Below are 27,889 nucleotides of genomic sequence, written 5' to 3' on the forward strand. Positions count from 1 at the left end.
TGTTGATGGTCCCTGCCCCACCCCACGTGGGAGAGAACCCTGGCCCTGGTACTTGAGGGCTTGAGGCCTTTTGCCACCTTTCCCTTTGTTTAAATTGGGGGTACCCATCCAAGCTTTGCACCTCTGAAACTACGGGGTTGGTGAAGCTGGAGACGTTGTAGGGCTTAGGGGAGGGGTTCATGTTGCTGCGTTTGGCCTCAAAGACGGGATGCCCTCCTTGGAGCAGTTCAGAAGTTGGAGGGCACACCTCCTGCAGACCCAGGGCAGGCTGCAGTGCAAGACCCTCCCTCTGCCTCTAGGTGGTGGAGAAGGGAGGCCCATACCCCCTGATCGTCCTGCCCCAGTTTGGGGGCTATTGGATTGAGGACCCTGAGAACGTCAGCACGCCGACCTCCCTGGGCAGCAGCATCTGTGAGGAGGAGGAAGAGGACAACCTCAGCCCCAGCACGTTTGGCTACAAGCTCGAGTGCAAGGGTGAAGCCAGGGCCTACCGCAGGCACTTCCTGGGGAAGGTGAGGCCCAGGGGGCCCGGGGGCAAAAACAGCTGCTGGAGGGGGAGGGCCCCAGGAACCCAGCATTCCTCTCCAGTTGCCCCTTTATCTCTGTCTGTCCTCTTCAAAGTCGCCCTCCCTGTCCTTGCTGCCTGCCTGTGTCCTCGTTGGAGAGGTCTGACTGGCTGTGCTCCTGGGCAGGGATGGGGCGGACAGAGGGTGTGCAGAAGTTAGGAAGGCTCTTGGTGTGATGAGTCTGGGTGGGGATCTCCCCCAACAAATATCTTAGGAGGTGATGGAATGGGTAGTGTTTGGGGGTGGAGGAGGGTGGAAGGGACAAATACATTCTCACACCTTGGAAGTCTGTTTCTGTCAGAATGGTACAAGTCTCTCGTGTCCTCATTCAAGCAGGTCCCCCTGAGTACTTGTACTGGATGATGTGCTGTGAGCCTCTGATGGCTTAAAAGTGACAAAGTTACATTTCTTTAAATACATTCTGCCCATTAGACTTGGCAGGTTCTGGAAGTCCCGAAGGCAGATTCCAGAAATCTCCGGCCTAAGGCAGCTTTGCAGTCTTAGGAGCTGTATCAGAACCCCCTGGGGAATGTGTTAAAGTACAGATTCGAGGGCCGCATCCTGATATGGCCCGTCTGGTATGGGCTCCCTGGGCCAGGAGGAGACCCACTGTCCAGAGGACCTCCTGGCTCCCCTTGGGTAGAGGTGCCAGTGAACCTCCTGGCTTTATTCCCACAAGTAGTCTGAATTGGCAAGCGTTGCCCCTGGAAGCAAGGAAGTGGACTCGATATCTTGCGGTGAAGAACTTGGGCTTTGGTCAAGACAGGTGTGGGTTTGAACCCTGGATCTTTCACTATTAGTTGTGTGACCCTGGACAGTTAACAGCTCTGAACTTGGTTTACCCATCTGTGAAGTGGGGATGATGATGTTTCCTCCCGCATAAAGTTGTAGTCAGGGTTAAAGGAGATGAGGGCTCTTAGGCCCTCAGCCCAGTGCCTGGCACATCCTGGGACTCAGTTGGGCCTCTTACTGTGACCCTTCTCCTTCTTCCCCTCCTCCCCCCTCCCCCCATCTTCACCAGTAGTAGCCACAGCAGTAGCATCCTTCTCTTCCTCATTGCTGTGGGGCTTCTGACTCCTGGTGAAGGAGGTGACTTGGGGGAACATGTCCGGAAGGTCCCCTCCTCCCCGCTAACACCTGATTTCTGTCTCTAGGATCATCTAAACTTCTACTGTACCGGCAGCAGTCTGGGGAACTTGCTCTTGTCCATCAAGTGTGAGGAGACGGATGGTATTGAGTACCTTCGGATCATTCTCAGGTGGGGCTTCTGCACTGTTAGAGGCCACGCCTCTAGTGGCCAGGACCCAGAAATACCAGTCTGACCAGTCTGCTCTGGGTGTGCTGGGGAAACAGACCTGGCCGGAACCTTGGGGCTATGTCTGAGTTGCCAGGCAGGGAGACCAGGTGTTTATGCCTGGGGCTTATCGTGGGAGTCAGAGTTGTGTCTGGTTCAAGGTCACCCCAACCTGCCTCTCTTGTGGGGACTGGGACTCTGAGGAAGATGGCTTATCCTGCTGAGATGCAACTCCAACCTGTCCCGGGAGAGGGTTTGCCAGAATACTACCTACGGTGTGCAGCCAGGGAAAATAGATCCCAAAGCATCTGTGTGCACCCGAGACGTGGTCACAACGGGAGCACTGATTCACAGCTAAGCTGGGGACCTCTCTCTGGAATATGACCTCTTCAAGGGCAGGAACTGGAACTGGTTTCTGTTTGGTGTGACTAACGTGTTTTGTAGAACCTCCTTTGCAATAATGACAGAGGGATGGTCTGTGTTCTCTGTAGGCTTATGGTCTAATGGAGAGGAACACGGAGGAGTTTAATATGTGGCGCAGGTATTATTTTAGTGATTTACACAGGACACTGTGGGAGCACAGAGTCTGTCTTATTTATCTCTGTCCCTGGTGGGCTGGTGGAGAAGCCAGGAAGACCAGTGCTGGTGTTTAGCCATGAGCCTGTCACGCTCCCAGTCCATATTTGTGAATCTAATTGGAAGTCCTTGAAGGTATTTGGAAAAGAGCAATAACATTTTTTTTTTCTGCCCAGATTTTGAGATAAATTTGGGATGGACAGGGACACATAGCCTTGCTATAGGAGAGGTGAGGCGAGGGGGCTGGTACAAGGAAGTTGTCAGCACTCATCCAATTTTGGTTTGCTCTTTATTAAGAAAGGAAGCAATTTTCTTTGCTGAGGTTCACCTGGCTAGAAATGATGTTTGCAAGGCAAGGAAGAGTCCATTAAATCACTAGAGCCAGTTTTCTGAGGGAGTAATACCTGGATCCCCGTCTCCTAATAGGATTTCGAGCTAGGTGAACCTCTGTAAAGAAAATTACTTCCTTTCTTAATAAAAATCAGACCCAGGTTGGGTAGAATTTCTGAGTTAAGAAGATAACTGAACACAAGGATCTAACCCTCTTTTTCTAGTATATAGCCTATCTGAAATACTGCACCTGAACTAAAAATAAGAGAAAGATGCCCAGCACGCAATGTACTTTGATGATTTTTTTTTGTTGTCATCTGTGGGGTAGTTAGGACTGTAATGTAGGTGATATTGAGAGTTGAACCCCATTGCTTCTTCCTTAGAAAGCAATGTAGTGTGGGAATTTATGAAACTGGAGATTTGGGGACAATTCTGTGCTGTTTAGAAGTAAGGGTGAGCCCTGGAACAGTCAGGGGTCTTTCTACGTGGAACCACTTTTGTTGTTTGGGGTCAATAGCATTTGAAATCAGTGCCCTGGGGAGCCCAAGCTCAAATGTGGCTCTCCCAAACAGAAATCCAGCGAGTGGGGTGGCAGAGAGAAGCCATTCACCAGCTAGGAAGTTGGATAATCACATCGTGTACCCAGAGTAATGGCCAAATTGAAAACCAGACATAAAAAAATTGGTCCCACAGCCTAGTAACTTTACCAGGCACAAAGAAGAAATTATGCAGAGATGAAATTCCTCTGCTGGCAGTGACTCCTGTCCCAGCTTCTTCCTCATTCCCTGTAGGCTTCTGGATTATTTAATTGATGTCTTATAACAACCAGCTCTCTAGCCTAAAATCTGAGGAGAGTATTCTAACAGCATCTGTGTGTGCCATGAGAGTTGCCAAGGAGAATCTACTAACAGTTTGGAGATAAATAACAAGCCTGAGTAGATGTCTCCATTTTCAAGTTTGGATATAAAAAGAAGAAGGAGAGGGGAAAAAAAAAACCCCTCATAGTTTGGTGAAAGAAAAGATTCTGCATCTAAAAAAGTATAACCTAGCATTTAGAAGGTAGGGAAATAACCAAGCTTTGAAAAGGATTTGTTATAAAAAGCCAAGTAAAATTTAGATATGTTAACTTTGTGTTTTCGGCAGACTTCTAGAAAAAAATAAACTGTTTTAAAGACAAAAGATTAAATAAGGCAATAGAATGATATGAAGAATGTGCTGGTTAAATTAAGGAAATAATATAAAAAAACTAAAAATGGCCAAGAAGAATTCTAAATGATATTACAAACAGTAAAGAGCAGAATCTACTTTGTGGAAACCCAGTTAGTAATATTGAGAATAAGCTTAAGAAGCTCTCACATAATTCAAAGGTAAACACAACAACTATAAAATGATAAGCAAAATTATAATGAATGTGGAGGATAGTGAACAGGAATTAAACATGTGGATGGATGTTCTTAAGCTGATTGAAGACTTAAATCTGAAGATCAAAATGACCCACCAGGGCTCCCCTGGTGGCACAGTGGTTGAGAGTCCGCCTGCCGATGCAGGGGACACGGGTTCGTGCCCCAGTCTGGGAAGATCCCACATGCCGCGGAGCGGCTGGGCCCATGAGCCATGGCCACTGAGCCTGTGCGTCCGGAGCCTGTGCTCCGCAACGGGAGAGACCACAACAGTGAGAGGCCCACGTACCGCAAAAAAAAAAAAAAAAAAGACTCACCAAATATCAGACAAAATCAATGACAAAGAAAACGTACCCATTATAGAAAAAGAGAGAAAATAGAGGAATCATAAATAAATAAATATGATAATGGAAATAAGTCTGAGTACATAGATGATGTATAATAAATATAAATTAGTTAAATTCCACTATTACACAGAAAAGATTCTCAGTTTGGGTCATCTCTCCAAAGGGGAAAAAAAAAATCAATCAATTAATTTTATTAAAGAAAGTGACTGTATATTTAAAAAGAAAAGTGTTGAGAAAAAGTTATAACAATCAAATCCGAAAAGAAAGCAGAGTGGGCAATATTAATATGGAAAAACAGAATTTAAGGCAAAGCAATCAGTGTGACAAAGAGGGCCATTGTCTATTTGTGAAAGATAAAATCCACAGCAAAGATATCTTATGAACCTTTTTGTTGTTAATAGTATATATTTTAACATAATATATGTGTGTGTGTGTGTATATATATATATATATATATATACACACACACACACATATATATATAGTGATTAAAATATGGAGAAATTGGCAGAATACAATTGTAGTGGTAGATTTTAACATACTTCTTACCACTTGACATCAACTAGGGTAGGGAATGAGAGGGTATGGATAATCTCATTAATATTATTTATGTCAATTGTATATATGTATCTTTATATGTATCTGTACCTATACTTGGCTATCAAACTTTGATCCTCTCATGGAGATCTCTGCTTCTTTTCAAGTGTCTATGGAATATTTACACAAATTGATCATAAGGTAGATAGGGCTTTAAAACAAAACCTAGACTTCTAGGCTCCAACCATTTAAAAAAATAACAAATTGTTATACATATATAACAGTTATATATATAATTGTTATATATGTATAACATATACACATATATATAGCAATTATATATAACATATGTATAATATATATACACATATATATGTGTTATATACGCATATATAACACATACATACATATATATATTTGAATATAAATATGTAATATATATAAAGACATGAATAACTGTATATCTTCCCATTTCCTCATTTCCCTAGCATTCTGTAGAACCTAGTGTTCTGTAACTTGCATCTGTTAACAATATATCTAGAGTTCTTTCCATATTAGTACATAAAGAGTTTCTTAATTCCTTTTACTGCTGCACAGCATTCTATCACCTGAATGTGAAATAATTTATTTAATAGATCCCCTATTAATGGCCATTGTCAGTCTTTCAGTATCACAAATAATGCTGCAATGAATAACCTTGTACAAATGTTAATTTGTATGGACTAAAATAATTTCTCAGAAGTAAAATAGCTGGGTCAAAACATAAATGCGGGCTTCCCTGGTGGCGCAGTGGTTGAGAGTCCGCCTGCCAATGCAGGGGACACGGGTGCATGCCCCGGTCCGGGAAGATCCCACATGCCGCGGAGCAGCTGGGCCCATGAGCCATGGTCGCTGGGCCTGTGTGTCCGGAGCCTGTGCTCTGCAACGGGAGAGGCCACTACAGTGAGAGGCCCGTGTACCGCAAAAAAACAAAACAAAACAAAAAACATAAATGCACGTGTATTTTAATAGATTTGCCAAATTGCCTTCGGTAGGAGCTGTATAAATTTGAACTTGGATTTTTGCCAATCTGATAGTTAAAAATGGTATTTTAATATAGTTTAAATTCATAATAATTTAATTGAATTATGTTGGGCATCTCTTCATATATTTAAGGATCACATGTATTTATTTTCTGTGAACTGTCTGTTCATAAGCTTTGCTCCTTTTTTTATAAAAAAGGATTGTTAGCCCAAATTTCTATTTTTAAAAATCTTACAGATCATTCTTGATAGCAGTAGATTTAGGAACCAGAGTTTTGAGCCACAGAGTAAATCTAAATAAATTTTAAAAATCAGACACTTTGCTGGATATATTTGCTTGCAATTTGACAGTAAAACTACAAATTAATAACAGTAATGTTTAAAAAACTCACTTAACCACTTAGAAGTAGGTTATCTCAACACTTTCCTAAATAACTGTTGGGCCAAAGAGGAAATCAAAGCTGAAGTTATACAATATTTATAAAATAATGACATTTAAAATATTACATCTAAAAACTTATGGGTTGTGTCCAAAGCTATACTTAGAAGAAAATTAATTGCCTCCTTATTCAAAAAGAAAGAATCATATTTGTAAGTTGTTGTTAGTAACCTGTCTGTGCCTCAGTTTGTTTATCCGTGAAACGGTGATGGTAGTATCCACCTTAAAATTATTGAATGCATATTTTGTGTCAGAACCTGATACATTGTAGCTACTCAAGAATGGTAGCTGCTATTATTATCAATATTATTACTGAAAGTAAGAGGAAGGAATTAACAAAGATTAAAGTTGAAACAAATAAATTAGAAATAAAAAACCTCATGAGATTTGATAAGTAAATCTAAACTACAGATTTATTTATAGCCTAGAAAAAGATAAACTTCTGTTGAGGGAACAAAATAGGTAACTATTCAGCTAGTCAAATACAGATAAAAAGAGAAAATAAAAATACACAAAATTAGGCATTAAGAAGGCATATAACCACAGATGTAAAGAAGATCAAACAGTTTAACAATAGACGTTAATAGATATTCAACCAATGCTATTATATTGATAATTTTATTTGAAGCAGATGCCTTTCTGGGAAAGTATGCATTACTAAATTTAACACGAGGTGAAAAACCTGACCGGCTCAATAATAATAATGGAATAAATTGAAAAAGTTCTCAAAGAATGATCTCTCCAAAAGTTTCTAGATCTAAAAAAAAAAAAAAAAGTTTCTAGAACTAGATGGTTTGTAGGTAGTTATTTGAAACTTGTAAGGAACAGATTTCCTTAGAACTTCAAAGATAAATAGGAAATTTTAAAGATACTTAAGGATAAAGACAGATTATTTGTGAATGACAGCTAGGCTGAGAGCAGACTTCTTATCAGCCGTCGGACAATGGGACAATATCTTTAAAGTGGTGGTAGACAGCTGTTTCAGATATTTTTTAAAAATGAAGGGAATATATCAGTTACAGACTCTTCCTGAAAGAATTACTAAAGGATGTACTTCAGCTAGAAGAAAAGAGAAACCAAAAGGAAAGATGCAACTAAAAAGTGAGAAGAAATAGGTAAACTATGTTGATGAGTTTAATTACTGACTGGAGAAAGGAAGTATTTTTTTTTAAAAAAGGATTCTTGAATTAAATTTATAAACAAATGTAGGAAGGACAGTGGGAGGGAAGAGTTCAGTAGCTATTGTGTCCCCTCCTTCCTTAGGAGAGAGATAGCAAGTAAGTTTAGAGTTCGTTGGAAAAATATAAATACGTATTAGAAGTTACAAAAACTTCTGTAAAAAGAAAACACAGGGTTATTAAAAACACACAATGATAAAAAGTAATTCTAAGTACATTAGTAATCACAAGTATAAATTAGCCTATGAAAATATCAGGCTATCAGATTGAACTAAAAATGCAGCTATACTCTACTTGATAAGAGACATGTCTAAAGAAAAACGGCATGGAAAGATTTAAAATAAAGAAATAAGAAGAGATATGCTGGAGAAATACTAACCAAGAAAGCTGGTGAGCAACAGGCAAAATAGAGTTTTAGGGGGAAAGTGTTAGTAGGGATAAAAGGAACACTCCTTTGTAACTTGGGAATCCTTCCCAACTCCTGATTTTCTTGATCTGTGAAGGGAACACTTCTGTGTGGCACCCCTGGCTCTCTTCACCCCCTTGATACAAGGCTAAATTTGGGAGTAAGAACTTGATGTGTATAGCTGTGTTCTTTTCCCTTTCCCTCTTGGAGCTAGCTGCCCTCAGGGCATTCCCCCTGCTCCCTGTACTGTAAGTCCCACCTGAGCAGACCCCACGAGAGGAGGCTTGCCCCTGCCCAGCACTGCCTGTGGGTGTGGGTAACTCTGGGGTGTAATCAGAAGACCCACTGCACCTTCACAGTAAGCTCATGTGCTTCCTCTTCACCTTTATCAGTGCCAAAGGAGTTATTTTAATTCCCAAATTACTTTTAATTTCTCTTTTCTGTATTTGTTCATAACTTGGGCAGAGAAGGATGCCCTTTACTGGGCCCCTCAGAGGCCTCAGCCTACATGATGATCAAAAGAAGAGTCCACCTGGAAGATCTAACAGTCATGAACTTGTATTTAGTAACATAGTCTTGAATTTAAAAAGGCAAAAACTGATAGGAATATAAGAAGCAGACAAATCCTCATAGTGGGAGATTTCAGTAACATCTCTCAGATTCCAATGGACCAAGCAGACAAAAAATTGTGAGGATATAGAAGATTTGAACAGCACAGTTAACAAATTTGATCTTGTAACATACATTCCTGAACTCAACAAAAGAGAAAAAGATACATTCTTTTTCAAGCTCAGATGGAACATGAAAAAGAAGTCCACGTATCAAGTCAGCAAATTTCAAATAATTAATATATAGGGTATGTTCCCTGAATAAACAAAAATTAAACTAGAAATCAACAATGAAAATACTGAAAGATAAAACTCATATATTTGGAAAGTTAAAAAAATAAAGAAAACCCTTGAAAATAACTGAGGTGCTGAAGGGGAAATCGCAGAAAACTGACAAAGTATTTAGAACTAACTGACAATGAAAATACTACCTATCAATGTGTGGGATGCAATTAAAGTGGTACTTAGGGAGAGATGTATAGTTTTATATGCATTTGTAAAAAAGAAGAAAGATTCAGTGTGTAAGCATGCAGGTCAGGATGTTAGGAAAAGAATAGTAGAAAAAAAAACCCAAAGAAAATAGAAGGAAAGAAATAAAAAAGGCAAGAATAAGCTAGTGAAGTAGAAAGCAAAAATAAAAAAAGAATAGAGGTCATAGACAAAACCAAAAGCTATCTCTTTGAAAAGATTAATAAACTAAACCCCCAGCAAGGGCTGACTAAGGAAAACAGAGAAAAGATACAAACAGATACTATTTCCACAATGAAGGAAGGGACACGACTGCAAATAGAAATGAAGCCTTAAGAGAATACCAAAAACAACTTTATATCAATGCATTTGATGGATAATTTTATAGAAAAAACCCATAAATTCCGAAAAGTGACTCAATAAGGAGTAGAAAACCTCAATGTTCACCATTAAAGAACCGAATTGGGGGACTTCCCTGGTGGTGCAATGGTTAAGAATCCACCTGCCAATGCAGGGCACACGGGTTCGAGCCCTGGTCCAGGAAGATCCCACATGCCGCAGAGCAACTAAGCCTGTGTGCCACAACTACTGAGCCCATGTGCCTAGAGCTTGTGCTCTGCAACAAGTGAAGCCAGTGAGAAGCCCGCGCACTGCAACAAGGGTGCCTTCCCGCCCCCCGCTCGCCACAGCTAAAGAAACACTGCACAGCAATGAAGACCGAAAGCAGCCAAAAAAAAAAAAAGAACCGAATTGATAGCCACAGGTATCCTCCCAACGAAGAACAGCAGGCCCAGAGATTTGTCTGTGAAATCTCAGACAAATTTTAGCAAACCTTTAAGGGACAGAAAATTCCTATGGTATACAAACTATTTCAAAGGATGAGATGCTCACCAGCCATTTTACGAGGCTGGAGTAACACCTGGATATCAAAACCTGCAAAGGGAAGTACAAGAAAATAAAATAGGCCAGTGTTGCTATTGAACATAGATATGAAACTCTAAATAAAATATCAATAAATTGGGCTTCCCTGGTGGCGCAGTGGTTGAGAGTCCGCCTGCCGATGCAGGGGACACGGGTTCGTGCCCCGGTCCGGGAAGATCCCACATGCTGCGGAGCGGCTGGGCCCGTGAGCCATGGCTGCTGAGCCTGCGCGTCCGGAGACTGTGCTCTGCAACGGGAGAGGCCACAGCAGTGAGAGGCCTGCGTACCAACCAAAAAAAAAAAAAAAAATCAATAAATTAAATTCAGCAGGATATGAAAAAAATAATACATCATAAGCAAGAGGAGTTTTACCCGTGGATTGAAAATATAGCTCAACAGAAATGTAATCCACCAGGTTAACAGCTTAAAAACCATATGATTATCTCAGCAGATGCAGAAAAGCATTCAGTAGAATTCAACACTTCCATAATGTGCTGAATGAATCAGGGGAACAGGCTAAACTTAGCCTTATGGTGAATCCCTTTATAAAGCAACTTTCATCTCATCTATATTTTACATGAATACAGATTTTCAAATATTAGTTTTTCTTTTCATAAAGGTTTAATTGCATGTCAGACCCAAATATGTCCAGAAGCTCTGCCCAGTTCTTCTGGAGAACACAAAAAATCCACAAAGAAACAAAAAAGTAATGTCGAACTTGAAGGTAACTATTTGCATTTTCTGTATTTCAGTTGCAGTCAGCTGTACCAGGCAGGTTCTTTGAGTATCCATTTCCCATGGGGTCCCTAAGTAGCATTCCATTTTCCAGTTTGAGTGCAGCGCCCAATGCCTGGGTTGGGCGGAATGAGGCAGGTCTGACCCAGGGTGACGTGAAGCAAGTACCTGCCTTGTGGCCTGGCGTGACCTCAGCCACCTTCCTCATTGACTCCATTTCTGTGGACACCCCTTTCTCATCCTCATCCATGTGTGCAGGTCCAAAGTGAAGACAGTACATGAGCGGATCCCCCTGGCCGGACTGAGCAAGTTGCCCAGTGTCCCTCAGATTGCAAAGGTAAAAGGTGACACTGAGAGGAGGTGGCTTCCTCTTTTAGGCCAGGTCTGGCCTCTGGGGTGGGGGCGGAGGCTCGTCCTGGGTGGGCTCTGCCCTTGGGGAGGGGAAGGCCATTGTCCTCTTGGGCCCTTGACTGCACGGATGCGGTTGCGGGGAGCGGTTGGCGGATGCCCCCCTTTCCTCTACACCTTGCCCATCTCATCCTCGCTGCTGAGGCTGATCAGGGCACAGGATAATCCATGGTCTCTGCCCCCAAGTTCACAGCTAGTTCAGGAGACAAGAGAAATGGAGAGACAGGGTTGGAGAATAGAGGAGGAGGGAGGGGAGGGGGCAGCTGGGGAGACTTCACAGCCGAGGACGGTTGGGTTGAGGGATGACCGGGCTGTTGATTGAGATGGAAGGGCCCCCCCAGGTAAGGAGCCATCAGCTGGTGGAGGGGCCCATGTCACTTCTCTGGGGTCCTGGGAACTTGGAAACTGAGTGATCAAAGCGGGGTGAGAAGGATGGTCAGCTGGGTGGGGTTGGACCCACACTCTGGGAGTGGGAACGCCAGGCAGAACTGTGTCGGATACCTTCGGTGGCCTCGCTTCAGCAGGAAACCCCCGGAAGGTCCCTTGACTCCCCGACCACATGCGAGTGAGCAGTAGTACCAGGATCTGACCCCAGGCCCCCTGAGCCCCGCGGGTCTTGGCCTCACGCTCTTTTTCTTGGTGGGCGCAGGTGCCCTCCGTGGATGTGGCCCCTGAGCTGTGTGTTTCTCTCTCCGTGCTTAGGCTTTCTGTGACGACGCAGTGGGGCTGAAATTCAACCCTGTCCTGTACCCCAAGGTGAGGACCTCCCCCCCCCCCGACCCTTGCTCAGGGCTCTGCCATTTGGCACGGATTTGCACGCCTGGGGCTCTGTGGGAAGTTCTCTGCATCTTGGGGGGTTTTGCGGCGTCTCCGTGATACACCTCCATGTCTCCCCCTCTCCCTGCCCACCCCTTCACAAACTGATCTGCTGGGAACCCGTCCTCAGCCATGCCTGGGTCCCCAGCCCGCTAGAATTGGTCCCCAGCTGTGTGGAGGTGGCAGACGGGGAGCAGTGGTGCAGCTTCTCAGTCTGGTTGTACCTGCCTGAGGCCAGTGCTGGGCTGGGGAGTGATTCTGCCTCTAGCTGGGGGGCTGCTGCAGACCTGGTCAGCCATCAGGAAGGGGGCGAGGCGGGCAGAAGACAGAACCCCACTAAGAAATAAAAGGCCAGACCTCGGCTCCCTGTTGCCAACATTACTACAGGTCTGAGGCCTTACAAGCCTCCGCCGGCCCCCTAGTTAATAAACTTGGCTGGTTCTCTGTTAACAGTTTCCTTAGGCTTGGCCTGAACTTAACCCCAGTTCTGATGTCGGGGTGTGGGTGGGGAGAAGAGCGATAATAACCAAACAAACTCCCAAGCCCGCTCAAGAGCAATTATGCCATGAGAGGACTTAATCACCCATGGACAGTGAATCGCTTTAAATAGGCCATAGGAAGAGACCCAGGGCACTGGCTGCTGCTTCACGAGCCCGCAGGGCCTGGGGAGAGGCCGTGGAAGCAGGGCAGCGCTTCCAAGCATCCACCGTGGGCCGGCTGGGGCTCGCTGGGGCAGGCTGGCTGGCGCTGATTCAGTCCATTCCGAGTCCCGGTTCTGACAGCCAGGAACCAGGAGGTGAGACGTTTGATGAGGGGAGAGGGGTCCTGTCCTGGCTGGGATACCCAGAACCCCCTGGAATGAAGCCTCATATCTTCACAATTGGGCTTGACACACTATTTGGCCCCGTGCGGGGGCTGAGCTAATGGCAGGGTCCTCTCCTGCACAGAGAATGTGCCAGAGCCCTTCTCTCAGATGCCTCTTTCCCCCCCACCGAGCATCTGTAGGCGCTTCCCAGTAAGATGCTGTGCTCCATGGAATATTTTCTATCATTCAGACTGCCCTCCCCTTTATAATTAAAGCTGAATTTGTGAGGTTTAACCAAACATCAAAACCCCATCATAAAGCCCTAACTTAACTACAAGTTTGGCAATTTTTGTTGTCAAATCACAGCCACTGAGAGAACCTGATGACTCTCATTTTTGCAGTTTTCTCTATAGCTTGGAAAGCCTCCGGCTCTGGTAATAATGGGAGAGCAGCTGTATTTTCATGTTTTCTAGATTGGAAGGACTGCTTCGTCCGGCTGGGATGTTAATCTGGCTGAGATGTGTGTGTGTTTTTACAATTCACAGAGTTTAGAATGTTCCTTGGAAGGTGTCCATGACCGGGTGCCTCTTCCCGGGCAGGGCAACTGCTCCAAGCCTTTGACTCATCCCAGGCGGGAGTGGGGGGCGCCCTTTGGGGTCGGGCAGCGCTGTTCTTCCAGGGGGAGCTGAGAAGTGTCCATTTCCTCAGGCGGCTGAGAGCCACACAGAGATATGTCAGGGGTGACAACCTGACATGGGCCACATACTCTGGCCAAAAAGTCATGCCTGGTTTGTTCTTCCTGTAGCAAAACATGTGGTCGAATCCCTCCTTTTTATTGCAGAGGCCATCCCAATAGTCCCCAACTCTTGTGTTTCCTAACAAGCTGGTCCAACTCTGATCTTTCTGGAGGGTTTACATGGATGATGATGATAATAGCTGCTGTGTGCTCAGCACTTCATGTGCTTGATCTCACTGAATCTTCACAGCCACACGTCTTCATTGAACAGGTGAAGTGGGACTTCCCTGGTGGTCCAGTGGTTAAGACTCCGCGCTTCCAATGCAGGGGGCACAGGTTCGATCCCTGGTCGGGGAACTAAGATCCCGCGTGCTGTGCAGCATGGCAAAATAATAATAATAATAATAATAAAGAAACAGATGAGGAAACTGAGGCCCAGGGAAGTTAAGTGGCTCACTCAAAGCTGCACAGGTGAAAGCAGTGGATTCAAAATGAGAGCTTAGTGTTTCTGACCAACTCTTTGAAGCACAATAGAAAATTCGATGGAACCAGTGGTCAGGGTTTTTTTGTTTGTTTTTTCTTTGCATATTGAATTAGCGTATGTTCCACCTTAGAGACCTCTTATTTTATGGACAAAGGGGATTGACGTCTGGGCAGGAGCAGTGCCTTGCTCAAAATCACACTGCTGCTTAGAGGTGGAATTGGAGCCAGCATCATCCTCGCTGACCGGTTTTGGGGTCCCAGCTGCCCTTTTTACTCCCCAGATAGAACACTGGGGTAAAGTCAGTTCCCTGCGTCCTGCTGGACTGCCTGTGTGTCCAGGCCTTGGCTGGCATATCTGGAGGGAAATGGAATGGGTGATCCAGAGGTTTGGTCACCACTGGCGGAAGCCTAGGGGCTGGGAACAGCTGAGACCTTTGGAGTTGCATCTCGACCGTGTACTTTGGACTTCACCCTTTCTCTTCCTCCCTGTGTGGATGTTTCATATCAGGGGGGCATGTTCTCCACCAAAATGGGTGCTTCCCCTTCCACTTGCCTCCTCATTTTGCCTCCAAGTTAATAATCTGATTTCTTCTTCCCACATTTTCCAGGCCTCCCAAATGATCGTGTCCTACGATGAGCATGACGTCAACAACACCTTCAAATTTGGGGTCATTTATCAAAAAGCCAGGCAGGTAAGCATCACGAATCCATACTGGTCACTAGATCCTGTGGTTTCTCCCTGGGGACTTTTGTTTTCCCATCCCCCAAGCACAGGAGCCCTGCATTACGTTCTTAAATACTCTGAACACAGTGACCACATTTCATATATGAATTAGACTGGAGGTGGTAGAATCTTCAAGGTGGGCTGCTGCTCTCAAAAAGGCCTGCGGATCCCTTAAATGGTAATGTAGCTTTTCATGCAGTGAATCCTAATTCTTCCTGGCTCCCTCCACTTATATTTAACGATGAGCTGTTCGTCACAAGAAAAGTCGGACTGGGTGGAGGGAATGCATGAGCACAGGCTGCTTTCTCCTTGCCCACCACTCTCCTGGCTGGGAATTAGCTTTTGCTCCCCAGACTTGAGTAGTGTCCTGGCATCAGCTGTATGCTCTCTGCCCAGCTCTGTGTTCATTTGATGTCACCCTAGTAGCTTGAAATCAGCCACGATGGAAGTATTCACACCATGGAAATGGGCAAACACCAGGGCTTCTGTTTTCTGTCTTTGGAGAGGAGGTTGTTAAAAATTTTGCCAGTACATAGTACTCCTCTATCTCTTGTAGCACTCACGTGCTGCTTTGGTGTCAGTTGACCAGAATGGTGTTTCTCAAAGTGCGTTCCATGAGACACTAGTCCAGTGAGGTACTCTGTGAACAGATGAGTTCCAGGGAGGTGGGTGTGGTCAGTTGTGTGGGAACATTTTAAAGGTTCTGAGAACCCCCAGAGTAGAGAACTCTTTATAACTTTGTTGAACTCAGTGTTTCCCATACATATTTGACCACAAACTTTCTATCCTCCTACCATGAACTTTTATTAGCATCCTGAGAAGTCGTCTGCTAAACACACCGGTATTTCCTCATCTGGGTTGTATGGAAGAAGGTTCCACACCTATTTCGTCTTTGTATCATCCATTAACCTAGCATGGGGTGTTTATATAAATACACTCAATTTTTCGTTATGTGAATGAATGAATGAATCAAAGTTTTGACCCTGTGAGTGGTAGGTCGATAATATCTTTCAATATTATCTGTGTCATCTTTTTTGCGTGACAGTGTGTTTCTCAGCTGGATGATGGCGGACTTCCTTGTCTGAAGATATTAGACCACAAGAGGCATGTGTTCACTTAAAAACACTCTGATTAATGAAGGCTTGTGGAGCTGAAAGACCAGCACAGATAAATCTTATAATTCAAGGGAATTATTCAAGTAGCCACTCTAATTATTTTCACATACTGCATTTTTATTTTGTACAGCTCTGATAATACAGCCCCACTAATTAAAGTTCCTTGCTTGTGAAATTTACCAAAGCACATCTCATAAGGTGATTACAGTCCAATATTCCAGCAGAGTTATAATTACTGAACATTAACCATCCACCTCTGAGAAGGAGTCTGAAGGAGTCTGTATGTTCTTTATGTACCTGACACCGCTGAGGCAAGGTGGGGTCGCCCCGGCAGATAAAAGTCTTTTCTTAAAACATTTGGATTGTTGTTTTGCAAACCTACATTGGGGGGATTATATATGAACATTTGTTGCGTGAAAGCCCTATGCTGGTTTTAGGATATAAATAAACCCCATCTAACTATCTGTTCGTCAGGCACTTTGCTAAGCCTGTGGAGGATACAGTAACGACTAAGAACATTTCCCCTGAGTCCATGGTCACGTTCAAGGCCAGTATAAAAATAAAGACAGTAATACCAATCTGGGTGTAATTCCTAGAGAGAGGTGCACACCCCAGAGCATAAGCTGGATTGTTTTCTCAGGAGAAGATGTATGTTGCTTAGAAGCAGCTATTCTCCCGAACCCTAGCTTCATGACCTGGGGCATACAGCATGCTGGACTAGAGTTGGGATGCCTTCGTGGCATGTGACAGATCAGGCATCAGGAAACCTTTTCTGTAAAGGGCCAGATAGTAAATATTTTAGACTTCACGGGCCATACTGTTTGTGTTGCAACTATTCAACCCTGCCTTTGCAGTTCAAAAGCAGCCGGCCGTAGACAATACTAAATGAATTGGCCTGGCCATGTTCCAATAAAACTTTATTTATAAAAATAGGCAGCGGGCCCAATTTGGCCCCCAGGCCATAGTTTGCTGACCCCTGCTAGAAAGCAGTGTTTCCCAAATTTTAGACGTTCACAAACCACATCCAAGATCATGTCATTCTACCCTTACATTTTTTTATTGCACCTATACCACTAACTACTTACTTTTCTTTAAAGTTTTCTTTCACCTTAAATTCAATTTTTAAAGGATATTTTATGTCACTACTCTTACTGGGAAATTAGTATCACTTGCATGAAATGAAGGTAATTCTAAAAAGAAATACTGTAAAAAAACAAAATTAAGTTATTGAAATCTAGCTAGACTCTGTTTCCTATTGAAGGCTTAGAACCTGAGGTCGGTTCTTTCTTCTTATAAAGCAGGCATGAAGGAGATGTTAAAGAATCACCTATTGGAGACTTCCTCCTTAAAGGGATTGCACAGACTGGAGTGTCTTTGTGTCATCTTCAGCTGTTCATTGCCATCTATGGGTGTTTGCAGAGCCTTCAGCTGTTTGCAGAGCCTGCCACTGTGGGTAGAACCTTTTGATCAGGCAGGGCCACTCAGTGTTTTAAGCCTGTCACGATTGCAGAGCTTGCTCCTGTTTTCAGCTTTGCTTTCTATTTTTAAAAAAATGATTAAACTTTTAATTTTTTGATATTTGTAAATTTCCATGCTGTTGTATTAATAAGAAATAATACAGAGAGATCTTGTGTACCCTTCATGCAGTTTCCCCCAAAGGTAATGTCTTATAAAATGATAGTACAGTATCACAGCTGGGATACTGATGGTGATACAATCCACAGATCTTATTCAGACTTCCCCAATTTTACACATACTCATTTGTGGCATGTCTGTGAATTATATTCCATTGTATGGATATATCACATTTTGTTTATCCATTTGTGAGTCATCGTATATAATTTTATCACACATGTAGGTTCCACAGTCAAGATACGGAAGAGTTCCACCAAACACTAGGATCCTGGTGTGGCTCATGCTTTTATAACCATGCTAACCTCCCTCCTGCCTCCACGCTCCCTTCCCCAGCTCCAGTCCCTAACCCCTGGCAACCGCTGATCTGTTCTCCAATTTCTAGAACTTTGTCATTTCAAAAATGTTGTATAAAAGGAATCATACAATATATAACCTTTGGGGATTGGCTTTTCTCCACTCAGCGAGATTCATCCACGTTTCTGAGCGTATCAATGGTTTGTTCCTTTTCACTGCTGAGTAGTGTTCCATGGTATACCTAGATGTACCACAGTCTGTGTAACCATTCACCTATTGAGGGATAGACATCTGGATTGTCTCCAGTTTGGGGCTATTATGGATAAAGCCACTGTGAACATTTATATACAGGTTTTTATGTGAGCAGAAGTTTTCATTTCTCTGGGATAAATACTTAGGAGTGCCGTTGCCTGGTTGTGTGGTGATTATATGTTTAGTTTTGTAAGAAACTTCCACGCTGTTTTCTGGCGTGGTTGCTCCATTTTACATTCCCACCAGCAATGTGTGAGTGATCCATTTCCTCTACAGCCTTGCCACCATTTGGTGTGGTTACTATTTTTCATTTGAGCTATTCTGATAGATGTGTAGTGAGATCTCATTATGGTTTTAATTTGCATTTCTCTAACAGCTAATGCCATTGAACATCTTTTCTAATTGAACATCCTACTTGCCATTTGCATATCCTCTTGAGTGAAATGACTGTTCATGTCTTTTGACCATTTTCTAATTGGGTTTTTTTTTACTGTTGACTTTAAAAATTTTAAATAACAGCTTTATTGAGGTATAACTGACATACCATACAATTCACAATTGCATGTGATTTATATCTCAATAAAGTGTACAATTTAGTGGTTTGTAGTATGTTCACAGAAGTGTGCAACTATCACCGCTAACTTCAGAAAATTTTCACCACCCCTAAAAGAAACTCCATTCCCATTAGCAGTCACTCCCATCACCCTCATACTCTGTAGCTCCTGTCAGCCACAAATCTATTTCTGTCTCTGTGGAGTTGCCTGTTCTGGACATTTCATATAAATGGAATCATAACATGTGGCCTTCAATGTCTAGTTCTTTTACTTAGCATAATGTTTTCAAGGTTCATTCATGTTGTGCCATGAATCAGAACTTTATTCTTTTTTATGGATGAATTATATTCCATTGTATGGATATATCACATTTTGTTTATCCATTTGTTAGTTAATGGACATTTTGATTGTTTCTACTTTGGGGCTATTATGAATAATGCTGGTACTAATATTCGTGTACAAGTTTTTTTTGTATGGACTTTTGTTTTCATTTCTCTTGAGTATATTCTTTGGAGTGGAATTGCTGGATCATATGGTAACTCTATGCTTAGTTTTTTTGTTTGTTTTTTTTTTTTGCGGTACGCGGGCCTCTCACTGTTGCGGCCTCTCCCGTTGCGGAGCACAGGCTCCGGACGTGCAGGCTTAGTGGCCATGGCTCACGGGCCCAGCCGCTCTGTGGCATGTGGGATCTTCCCGGACCGGGGCACGAACCCGTGTCCCCTGCATCGGCAGGCGGACTCTCAACCACTGCGCCACCAGGGAAGCCCTATGCTTAGTTTTTGGAGGAACTGCCAGGTTATTTTCCAAAGAGATGGCACCATTTTACATTCCTACCAGCAACGTAAGCGGGTTTTGATTTTTCCACATCCTCACTGACACGTCTTATTGTCTTTCTTTTTGATTATGGTGTGAATGGTATCTCATTGTGGGTTTGTTTTTTTTTTGTCTGTTTGTTTGTTTTTGGCTGCACCTCGTGGCACACGGTATCTTAGTTCCCCAACCAGGGATCAAACCCGTGCCCCCTGCATTGGAAGTGTGGAGTCCTAACCGCTGGACCGCCAGGGAAGTCTCTCATTGTGGTTTTGATTACTATTGCGTTTTCAGAGTTCTTTATGTATTTTAGATACTAGTTCTTTGTCAGAAGTCCAACCATTAATTTTTCATTTTTGGATTGGTTTTTGGTATCAAGTCTAAGAATTCTTTGCTTCAGCTTTGCCTTTTTTTTTGTTTTTTAAACTGAGCAGCAGCTTTGGTTCAAATAGAAAGTCCTCATTAACCAGCCCCCCAAATCCAGCTCTGTTGAGTGAGCCTCTATTAGTCTTTCCTCCCGTGGATGACAGAGCCACTGGATGGCAAATGAGGGGGATGGGGAAAGGAAGAAAGGGACCAGGTATCTGGACAATCACATTCCTTCTCTTGGCGGCAACGAGAAGGCTTATTTTTCTGAACTTCTGCCCCTTATTCTGTTTCTCTTTCAGACCCTGGAGGAGGAGCTGTTTGGGAACAGTGAGGAGAGCCCAGCTTTCAAGGAGTTCTTAGACCTGCTGGGAGACACCATCACGCTGCAGGACTTCAAAGGGTGGGTTTTAGCCAAGTGATGGCTCTGCCCCTATTGATGAGGCCCTAGAGGAAGGGGGAGGACTGACTGCAGAGTTTCAGGGGGTTGCATGTGAGAGTTAACAACACGCACAAGGAACATGGGATTATTTTTCAGCAAATGATCGACACTCATTGATTGCACCTCGAAGGACTCGGTGGTACAGGGGATAATCCTGAATGGCAGATGGTCTGAAAGGCATTGACTTTGGCCCTTAGGATGCATGATGAAATCGTCCCACCTGAGATTTGCCTTCCTAATTACAGTTGGTTCAGACTGAGAGTGAAATGAATCCACCTTCCCTTCCAGGTGAGCAGGTCACTCACCTGCTAGGCATTCCGGAAAGAGGACCCTATGTAGTTTTGGGGGAAATGACCCATTTTAGATAAGACACAAAAAGTATGGTTAATTAAGAGTTTTGGTGCAAATACCGTAATCCCTCTGGCAGGAACCTATGCAACAGTGTGTGGTTCTCTAAGCGGACAGAAAGAATATTGGAGCTATTTCTTGGAAAGCTCTGGCCTTTGATGTTCCTTGACAAAGGCAACGCTTGGGGAGGGCCTTCGGACCTGGCCAGCCTGTTCTCTGCCTTGTGGCTGGCACACGGCTGAGCCCTCAGTTTCCCACCTCAGCAGCCGCATTACCAGGATGTCCTAACACGTGTGAACGCACTAGCTCTGTGTCTGGCATGCAGTAGGTGCTTGATAATCACTTATTGCCTCTGCTCCCTTCTCTCCTCCTCTTCCTCCCCCTTCAAGGTCATCACCGCTGTCTGGAGCCAGTCACACGTGGGTCAAGATCCCATCTCTGCCACTAATTAGCTCTATGACTTTGAACAAGTGACTTAGCCTCTGCAAGCCTCAGTTTCCTTGTCTGTAAAAAGGGAGACAAAGATAGTACTGACCCCACAAGCCTGCTGGAGAATTGAAATAGATAGTGCACGTGACGCACTTAGGCCAGCGCCACGCACAGTAAGCACTGGTCGTCATTGCTATTGTTCTTATTATACCACCTTCCATTGGCTCTGAGATGCCATCCTTATAAGATATATCCTGATTTCAGAGAGGTTAAAATGGGAAAAAATGTTCCATCTTGCAACTGATGAAATAAAGTATATTAAAACCAGGAAGGACCCCAGAGGTCATGTAATCCTATCCCTTTATTTTCAAGAGAAAGGAAACTGAGGCCTGGAAGAGATTAAGCGATATGCCCGAGGTCATGTGCTGACTTAGCGGCAGAAGCTGGTCTAGAACCTGAATGGACCTAACTCCTGGCCACATATGTTTTCCGCCATGTGGGGCTGAGCACATTTCTGGCTTGTATTATAGTGCTTGAGGTTGGGGGGACCTGATGTTCAGGATCTGTTTTATTTCATTTTCTTAAAGGAACATGTATCCCACTCTCCTTGCTGAAGAAGATGAGCCATGGCTAGCAGCCATATTTCTATAAGGGAAGGAGGGGCAGCTCTGAGAAGCCCACCCAGTTCCTTAGCGTTTTTTTTTTTCCTGCCTGCAAGGAGGCAGCCAGAGAAGGGACCTCCTTGGATACCTCCCAGCTGCTGTGGTGGGGTCTCCATATCCAGGACTGGCTGGGTAGACGTCAAGCATCTGTTCCTTCTTCTCGCTGACTCCGGATACTCCTGTGGGGCTCACCACCATCCAAAAGGATGGACGGCTGCCCTGGCTCTGGGCTGAGGACCTGGACACAGCCTTGCAGAGATCAAAGGCTTATGCCCAGCCTTGGGGGCCACTAGCAGCTGGGACGGCATTTGTCTGGGGTTGTGGATGGATGGACGACCTCTCTTCCCATGGAGCGGAGGGGACACAGCCAAGGCTTGGAATGGAGGTCCTGCCTTTGTCTTTGAAATAGTAATTTACGGTTAGAAGTCAGGGCTCATCTGCTCAGAAGATGAGCCTTATCTGCTTTCCCAGAATCCTAGTCTCTCTGCCCTCAACTCTTCCACATCTTCTCTCATTCTCCTGCCCCCGTGTCCTTAGGGAAGATTGTACCAAGTTGCCCACTTCCCTTCTCTCTCTTTCTCTCTCTTCCCCTGGCACTTTCCCGTTCCCCTGACAGTTTCCGAGGAGGCCTGGATGTGACCCATGGACAGACGGGGGTGGAATCAGTGTACACGGTATTCCGGGACAGGGAGATCATGTTTCACGTCTCCACAAAGCTGCCGTTTACCGAGGGAGACACCCAGCAGGTAACCGGGTTCAGGATGGCTTCAGGAGCCTGGGGCGTGTGAGGTGAAAGCCTGCGTCTGGTCTCCCTGGAGAACCGAGGCCGCCTTCCCCATTTTCATAATCAAGAAGCCCGTCTGTTCAACTTTGTTCCTTTTATCAAAACCTGAACTACTGTGTTATTCCACCAAGGCCGCAGGTCAGCAGCCTGTGTGGGAGGCGGGACAGGGCTCCTGGTTATCCCACTGTGACTGATGCAGAAACAGTGGTTAAAAGACTGTTTCCCAGGTGATCAGGGGCAGAGCTGTGAGCAGAGCCCAGGTGCCCTGATCGTGTAGGCTGGTGATAAAGAGTACATGACGTGGTCTACAGGTGGTGGCTTGAAGCCAGCTCTGCCACTGAGGGATATGTGACTCTGGGCAAGCTGGTAATCTTGTGTCCTCATTTGCCTCATCTGTAAAATGGGGATAACACCACGTACATTAGAGGGTTGTGGTGGGGATCACATAAGGTTCTGATTGTAGGGCTCAGTACAATGCCCGGCTTGTGGCAGGCTTCCTACCTCATGTCTGTTCACTGTCCAGGCCACTCTTCCTGGCCCAGAGACGTCAAGCTGGTTATTGCATGTGACACCCCCACACCCCTCTCCAGCTTGTCTAGTCATACAGCCTTACCTCTTAGGACACCTGCCGTGGGCAGGAATCCAGCCTTTTCCTTGACTGGAGAACCCTGAATGAGACCTCTGCTTCCAGTGTATCCCTCCTTTCCCTCTCATTTGCTGCTTCTGACAGCTGCACATCCCTGGGGAGGACCTGGCTTCTTTTTCTCATCGAGCCCTGAAACCAGCAGCTGGTCCCTGGCTGTGGTCCCATTTGCCCCGTCCCACTCTTTGTACCATTTCAGTCTCCAGGAAGATAAGGAAGGAAGCTAGGCCTTTCACCAAACTCGGACCCATTTGTTTCTGAGCAGGGAGCCCAGGAGGGAGCACAGATGTAATATTGTAAACATAGTGCCTAGCTTCTTAGGAAAAAAGGAAATTGGCAAAGGAGACTGCATTTTGGCTCTAAAATAACTACTGAATGTTCCAGAAACAAATAGGAGCAGGATTCCTTTTGTGCCCAAAGTAGGTTTTCTCGCAGTGTTTTACCTTCAGCTCTTTTCCCTCGCGGCCTCCCTCACCCGCTGCCCCAGCCTAAGACTGAGGACCGTTCCCTGCCTGGCTTGTTCTCAGTGTCACCTGTTAAGTGGGATGTGCACAGAGCTTGGCTCTCAGCAAGGACTGAATACATGTTAATTTCTCTTCCTAAGAAATAGGATGATGTGTGTGCCATAAGTGAGACAATTTGTAAAAGTGCCCAGCACAGGGCTTAGTATACAGCAGGTGCTCAGTAAGTGAGAAACTCAGTGGGAAACAGAGCTTACGTGCAGTAGGTGTTTAATAAAGGAACAAAGTGTAGGTAAGCACCTAGCCTGGATTTGGTATACGAGAGGGCCTTAACATTTGAAATCTTGCATGGGAACAGCCCAGTATGGTTCCTGGCACACAGTAGGTGCTTGGGGATTGAGACCACCTGTGACAGCACCTGGCCGAGCTTGGGATGCTGAATCGGAGTTGTATTTCTCTCTCCCCCATGACCTCCACCAAGCCAGGTTGCCCGTATTTCTCTGAGCATGGTTCTTCTCCCTTCTGGTATAGGATGATCTGCCCCCTCCTTCCTGATCATCCACATTTCCATCAAGCACTCCCTTCTCTCCCAGTCTCCTCTTCCAGGAAGCCCTCTCAGATTGCTACCAGGCCTTTGATTTTGCCCTCTTCTCCGCCCCCATAGTGTCAGGCACTTTGTGGGTAGTGGCTGATTTAGTATTTGCTGGCTGGTGGCTTTGTTAGTGTTCTCAGGTGGCTCCACCTGTGTTTGTGTCTCTCCCAGATCAATTACAAGCTCTCCCAGGGCAAAACCCGGCCTCACTTTTTTTTTTTTTTTTTTTTTTTTGATCAACCACTGCGCCACCAGGGAAGTCCCCGGCCTCACTTTTTAACTAGTCTCCGCGAGTCCTGAGTCAGGGCTACCTCTACGTACTATAGAGCTCAGTAAGAAGCTTGCCAGCCTCTTCCTGACAACGTAGACATTTTCCTCATTTTTTTCCTTTTTAGTGGCTTCTAGAGATTGAAAGAAAAAGCTCCTTGGAGAGAGAGGTCTCAGTGTTCTGGGGTTTATGTATAACGATAGAATAATGAGGAATTTCCTATATAGACCTATTCTGTTTTCAAGATGTTCCTAACTGGCTTATAACAATGGAACACTTTCTGATTAGCTCCAGAGAAAGAGACACATTGGGAATGACATTGTGGCCATCATCTTCCAAGAAGAAAACACACCATTTGTCCCAGATATGATTGCCTCCAACTTCTTACATGCCTACATTGTTGTGCAGGCTGAGAACGAGGGCACAGAGACCCCATCCTACAAGGTAAGGAGAAAGTCCCGTCGGAGGAGGTGGTGGGCCCAGGCACCTCACCACACTTCATGGAATCAGCGACATCGAGCAACACCACGTCTCAGTGGCTCCTCAGACCATCCTCCGAAACGTGATAGATTTCCCACGAGTTCTCGGGTTTCTGGGGTTTGCGAGCTAGATTCTTGGAGAGCGCCTTCTGAGGTCACCTCATCCATCTTGCTGCCTTCAGGTTCCCAGCCTCTAACTCAAGGGTTGAGAAGCACCCCGTGTCCCTAGGTGGAATCTGGTAATGCCATTTGCTAGAGCGAGGCAGAGCCAGAGGAGAGCAGAGAAGAGAAAGTGGAGAGGACTGTCAGGAAAGGGGAGAGGAAGAAAGCGGTGACAGACGAAGGAAGGAAAGGGAGAGATGTTCATGGTGAGAAGGGTGGAGAGCAGGGTAGACCCTGGCCGCTGGGTGGGCCCCTCTGGTTTAGCCATTCTGGGCAAATGATCTTAATTTGAAGACTCCCAGGGAGGTGGGGTTGTGAGCATCTGGGTCTAAACCTCCTGACCCATTTAGCGGGCTTTCACACTGGCTCAGAATCTTCACGGATGTAGATGAGCGTCAGCTGCCCTCACCCTGTCCCCTCCCGATGGCTGTGTCACTAACCCTCTCCTCTGCTTCTCCATGAGGAACAATTCCAACCTCTTGGGTAACAGTTTCTCTGTATCACAGTGGTGTTGGGGGGCGTGGGACCCAAGGGAGATAGACTGAGGCAGGGTTTTTAAAGTGGATGTTAGATAGGTTTTGTTATGTATTCCTTGTAGGTAAGTGCAAAATGTGTTCCCATGCTTCTTTGTGTTTTCTGGGGAGAGAAGCCACAGCTCACATTCTCAGAGAACTCCCTGTTCCCCACAGTGTTAGGAACCACTTTTGTAAGGGAGAGGGAAAAGGAGCCTGGAAGAGGAAACCATAGGCCTGAAATGTTTCCTATATAATAACTTAGGCCAATGCTGGTCCCTGGGGTTCATGAGGCCATACCACTTCATAGCCATCTTTCCAGCATATCAATTTTGCTTGAATATTTTTGGAAAGAAAAATGATGTTATATGATTGTTATATCAGCACAAACCCAGGTGTATGAAGTGCAAAATTCACATCAGCTTTAAAGCCAAATGGGAGGCTTCCAAAACAGAACCAAAAAACCCCACTCTCTCTTGTTGAGGACAGCTGATTCCTTTATATGCCCACGTTCATCCTCCTGTGTCACTGAGCAGTCTTAGCTGAAAAGTTGGAGAAGCCATGGTTTGGGTGTTTCCTTCAAGGCTTTCACCAACGGGGACATTCATTTCAAACAACGGGTTGATTAATTTGTTGGTGGAAGCAAGTGTCCTCATTCAGTGCCTACTGTGTGGGCACTTGGAAGTGACATAAAGAACCAGCTTCAGGGAAGGGACAGAAGAGGCTGTGAGGCAGTTCAGCCAGTGGGTCACTCAGACAGCCACCTGGTTCTTTTAACAGCCAGCGGTGGCAGAGACGGATCCTCAGAGTAAAGCTGTGTGATAGGAGGGCACCCAAGGCCTTCCAGGCAGTCATGTATGTACGTGTGGCTCATCTGCTGGGCCTCTGCCGGCAGAATGAGGCCTCTCGTGGACGTCTAGTATTTGCTTTTAGTTCCTGATAGGAAATGGAGTTCAGCTAACTGCCTCTCCACTTTCCAAGAGCTTTTGTAGAGTAGGAAAATACGAAAGAGAAAGATCAGAGATCCAAGAAAGCACCACCCCACCTCCAGCTTTGATGCTGGAAGTCTTTACCAAGTCTCCCTAGCCACTGTTTCTGGTCCAGGGGAAAGCATTGTCCTCAGAGAGGTGGTGAGAAGCAGAGCTCACAGGGAGAGCGGGGCTGTCCCTGTGATGTGGGACCTTGGGCTCCGCCTGCCAGGCAAACATCGAAGCTGGAGGGCAAGACTGTGAGTGGGGCTGGGTCGGGGGGCAGAGGGCAGGGAGGGAGATCAGCCTTTCAAGGTGCTCCCCAGAGCTCTGTCCATCCACGGCCCCAGCAGCACCCCAGTGATGGGCAGGCTGAGGAGGACGTGGTTAGATCCCTCGGGGGGGGGGTCCAGGTGACACGGGACCTTAGCTGACCCCTGCGCGCTTAGGGGCTATGGCAAAGGAGGGCGAGATTTCCTTGGGGGCTGGGCAGTGCCCCAGGGGGCTCCCAGTGGGGAGGACAAACAACAGGGAAGAAGAGGAAGGGTGTGAAGGACAGGGGTGGGAATGTGCAGGAAAGTGTCCCAGACCGAGAGGCTCCAGAATCTGGGGTTCTGGTCCTGACCCTGCCTCTGACTGCTGTGTGACCTTGGGCCAGTTCCTTCCCTCTCCGGGCTTCTGTTGCCTTCTGTGTGAAATGAGGAAATTGGAGTAGGCAATCTCTGAGCTCTTTCCAGTTCTGACATGCTGAGGAGGGGAAGGAAGGGGAGTTGAGAAAGAGGGGGGTGTGTGTGTGTGGATTAGAAAGTGGTTTGGGGGAACTCTAGTATTTCAGGTATACTTTATTATACCTGACTGCTGTGTGACCTTGGGCCAGTTCCTTCCCTCTCCAGGCTTCTGTTGCCTTCTGTGTGAAGTGAGGAAATTGGAGTAGGCAATCTCTGAGCTCTTTCCAGTTCTGACATGCTGAGGAGGGGAAGGAAGGGGAGTTGAGAAAGAGGGGGGTGTGTGTGTGTGGATTAGAAAGTGGTTTGGGGGAACTCTAGTATTTCAGGTATACTTTATTAGGTGCAGGTCAGCAGGGAAAATAAAAAAAAAACATTGAGTGACAGTGGTTACCTCTTATTTGATCTGCGTTGGACACTGTGCTAGGCCCTTATGAGCAGTCTTCTTGAATTCTCCCAAGCCTCTGGCCAGGCAGGCCTCCATTGGCCCTGTTTACAGGGGAGTAAATTGAGGCTGAGAGCTTAAGTTTTTTTTTTTTTTTTTTTTTTTTTTTTTTTTTCGGTACCGGGGGCTCTCCCTGTTGTGGGC

At 45.4% G+C, this 27,889-nt stretch overlaps 1 protein-coding gene across 7 annotated transcripts in view; it reads left to right on the forward strand.

Annotated features, from left to right (window-relative positions):
• RAP1GAP2 (RAP1 GTPase activating protein 2) overlaps nucleotides 1-27,889 on the forward strand; it is a 185,617-nt gene that overhangs the window by 128,874 nt on the left and 28,854 nt on the right. For all 7 annotated transcript variants that reach the window (XR_003001888.1, XM_024735479.1, XM_024735490.1 and 4 more), the window contains 8 exons: nucleotides 300-512; nucleotides 1,721-1,824; nucleotides 11,086-11,164; nucleotides 11,938-11,991; nucleotides 14,684-14,767; nucleotides 20,128-20,228; nucleotides 22,323-22,452; nucleotides 24,743-24,898. Coding sequence is in view for 6 of the 7 variants with exons in the window: in XM_024735479.1 (XP_024591247.1) it covers nucleotides 300-512; nucleotides 1,721-1,824; nucleotides 11,086-11,164; nucleotides 11,938-11,991; nucleotides 14,684-14,767; nucleotides 20,128-20,228; nucleotides 22,323-22,452; nucleotides 24,743-24,898 (921 nt within the window). In the remaining variant the exon portion in view is untranslated. The remainder of the gene's footprint in view (nucleotides 1-299; nucleotides 513-1,720; nucleotides 1,825-11,085; nucleotides 11,165-11,937; nucleotides 11,992-14,683; nucleotides 14,768-20,127; nucleotides 20,229-22,322; nucleotides 22,453-24,742; nucleotides 24,899-27,889) is intronic.

This window comes from Neophocaena asiaeorientalis, unplaced genomic scaffold, assembly GCF_003031525.2.
Source record: "Neophocaena asiaeorientalis asiaeorientalis breed wild unplaced genomic scaffold, Neophocaena_asiaeorientalis_V1.1 scaffold129, whole genome shotgun sequence".
Taxonomy (NCBI): domain Eukaryota; kingdom Metazoa; phylum Chordata; class Mammalia; order Artiodactyla; family Phocoenidae; genus Neophocaena; species Neophocaena asiaeorientalis.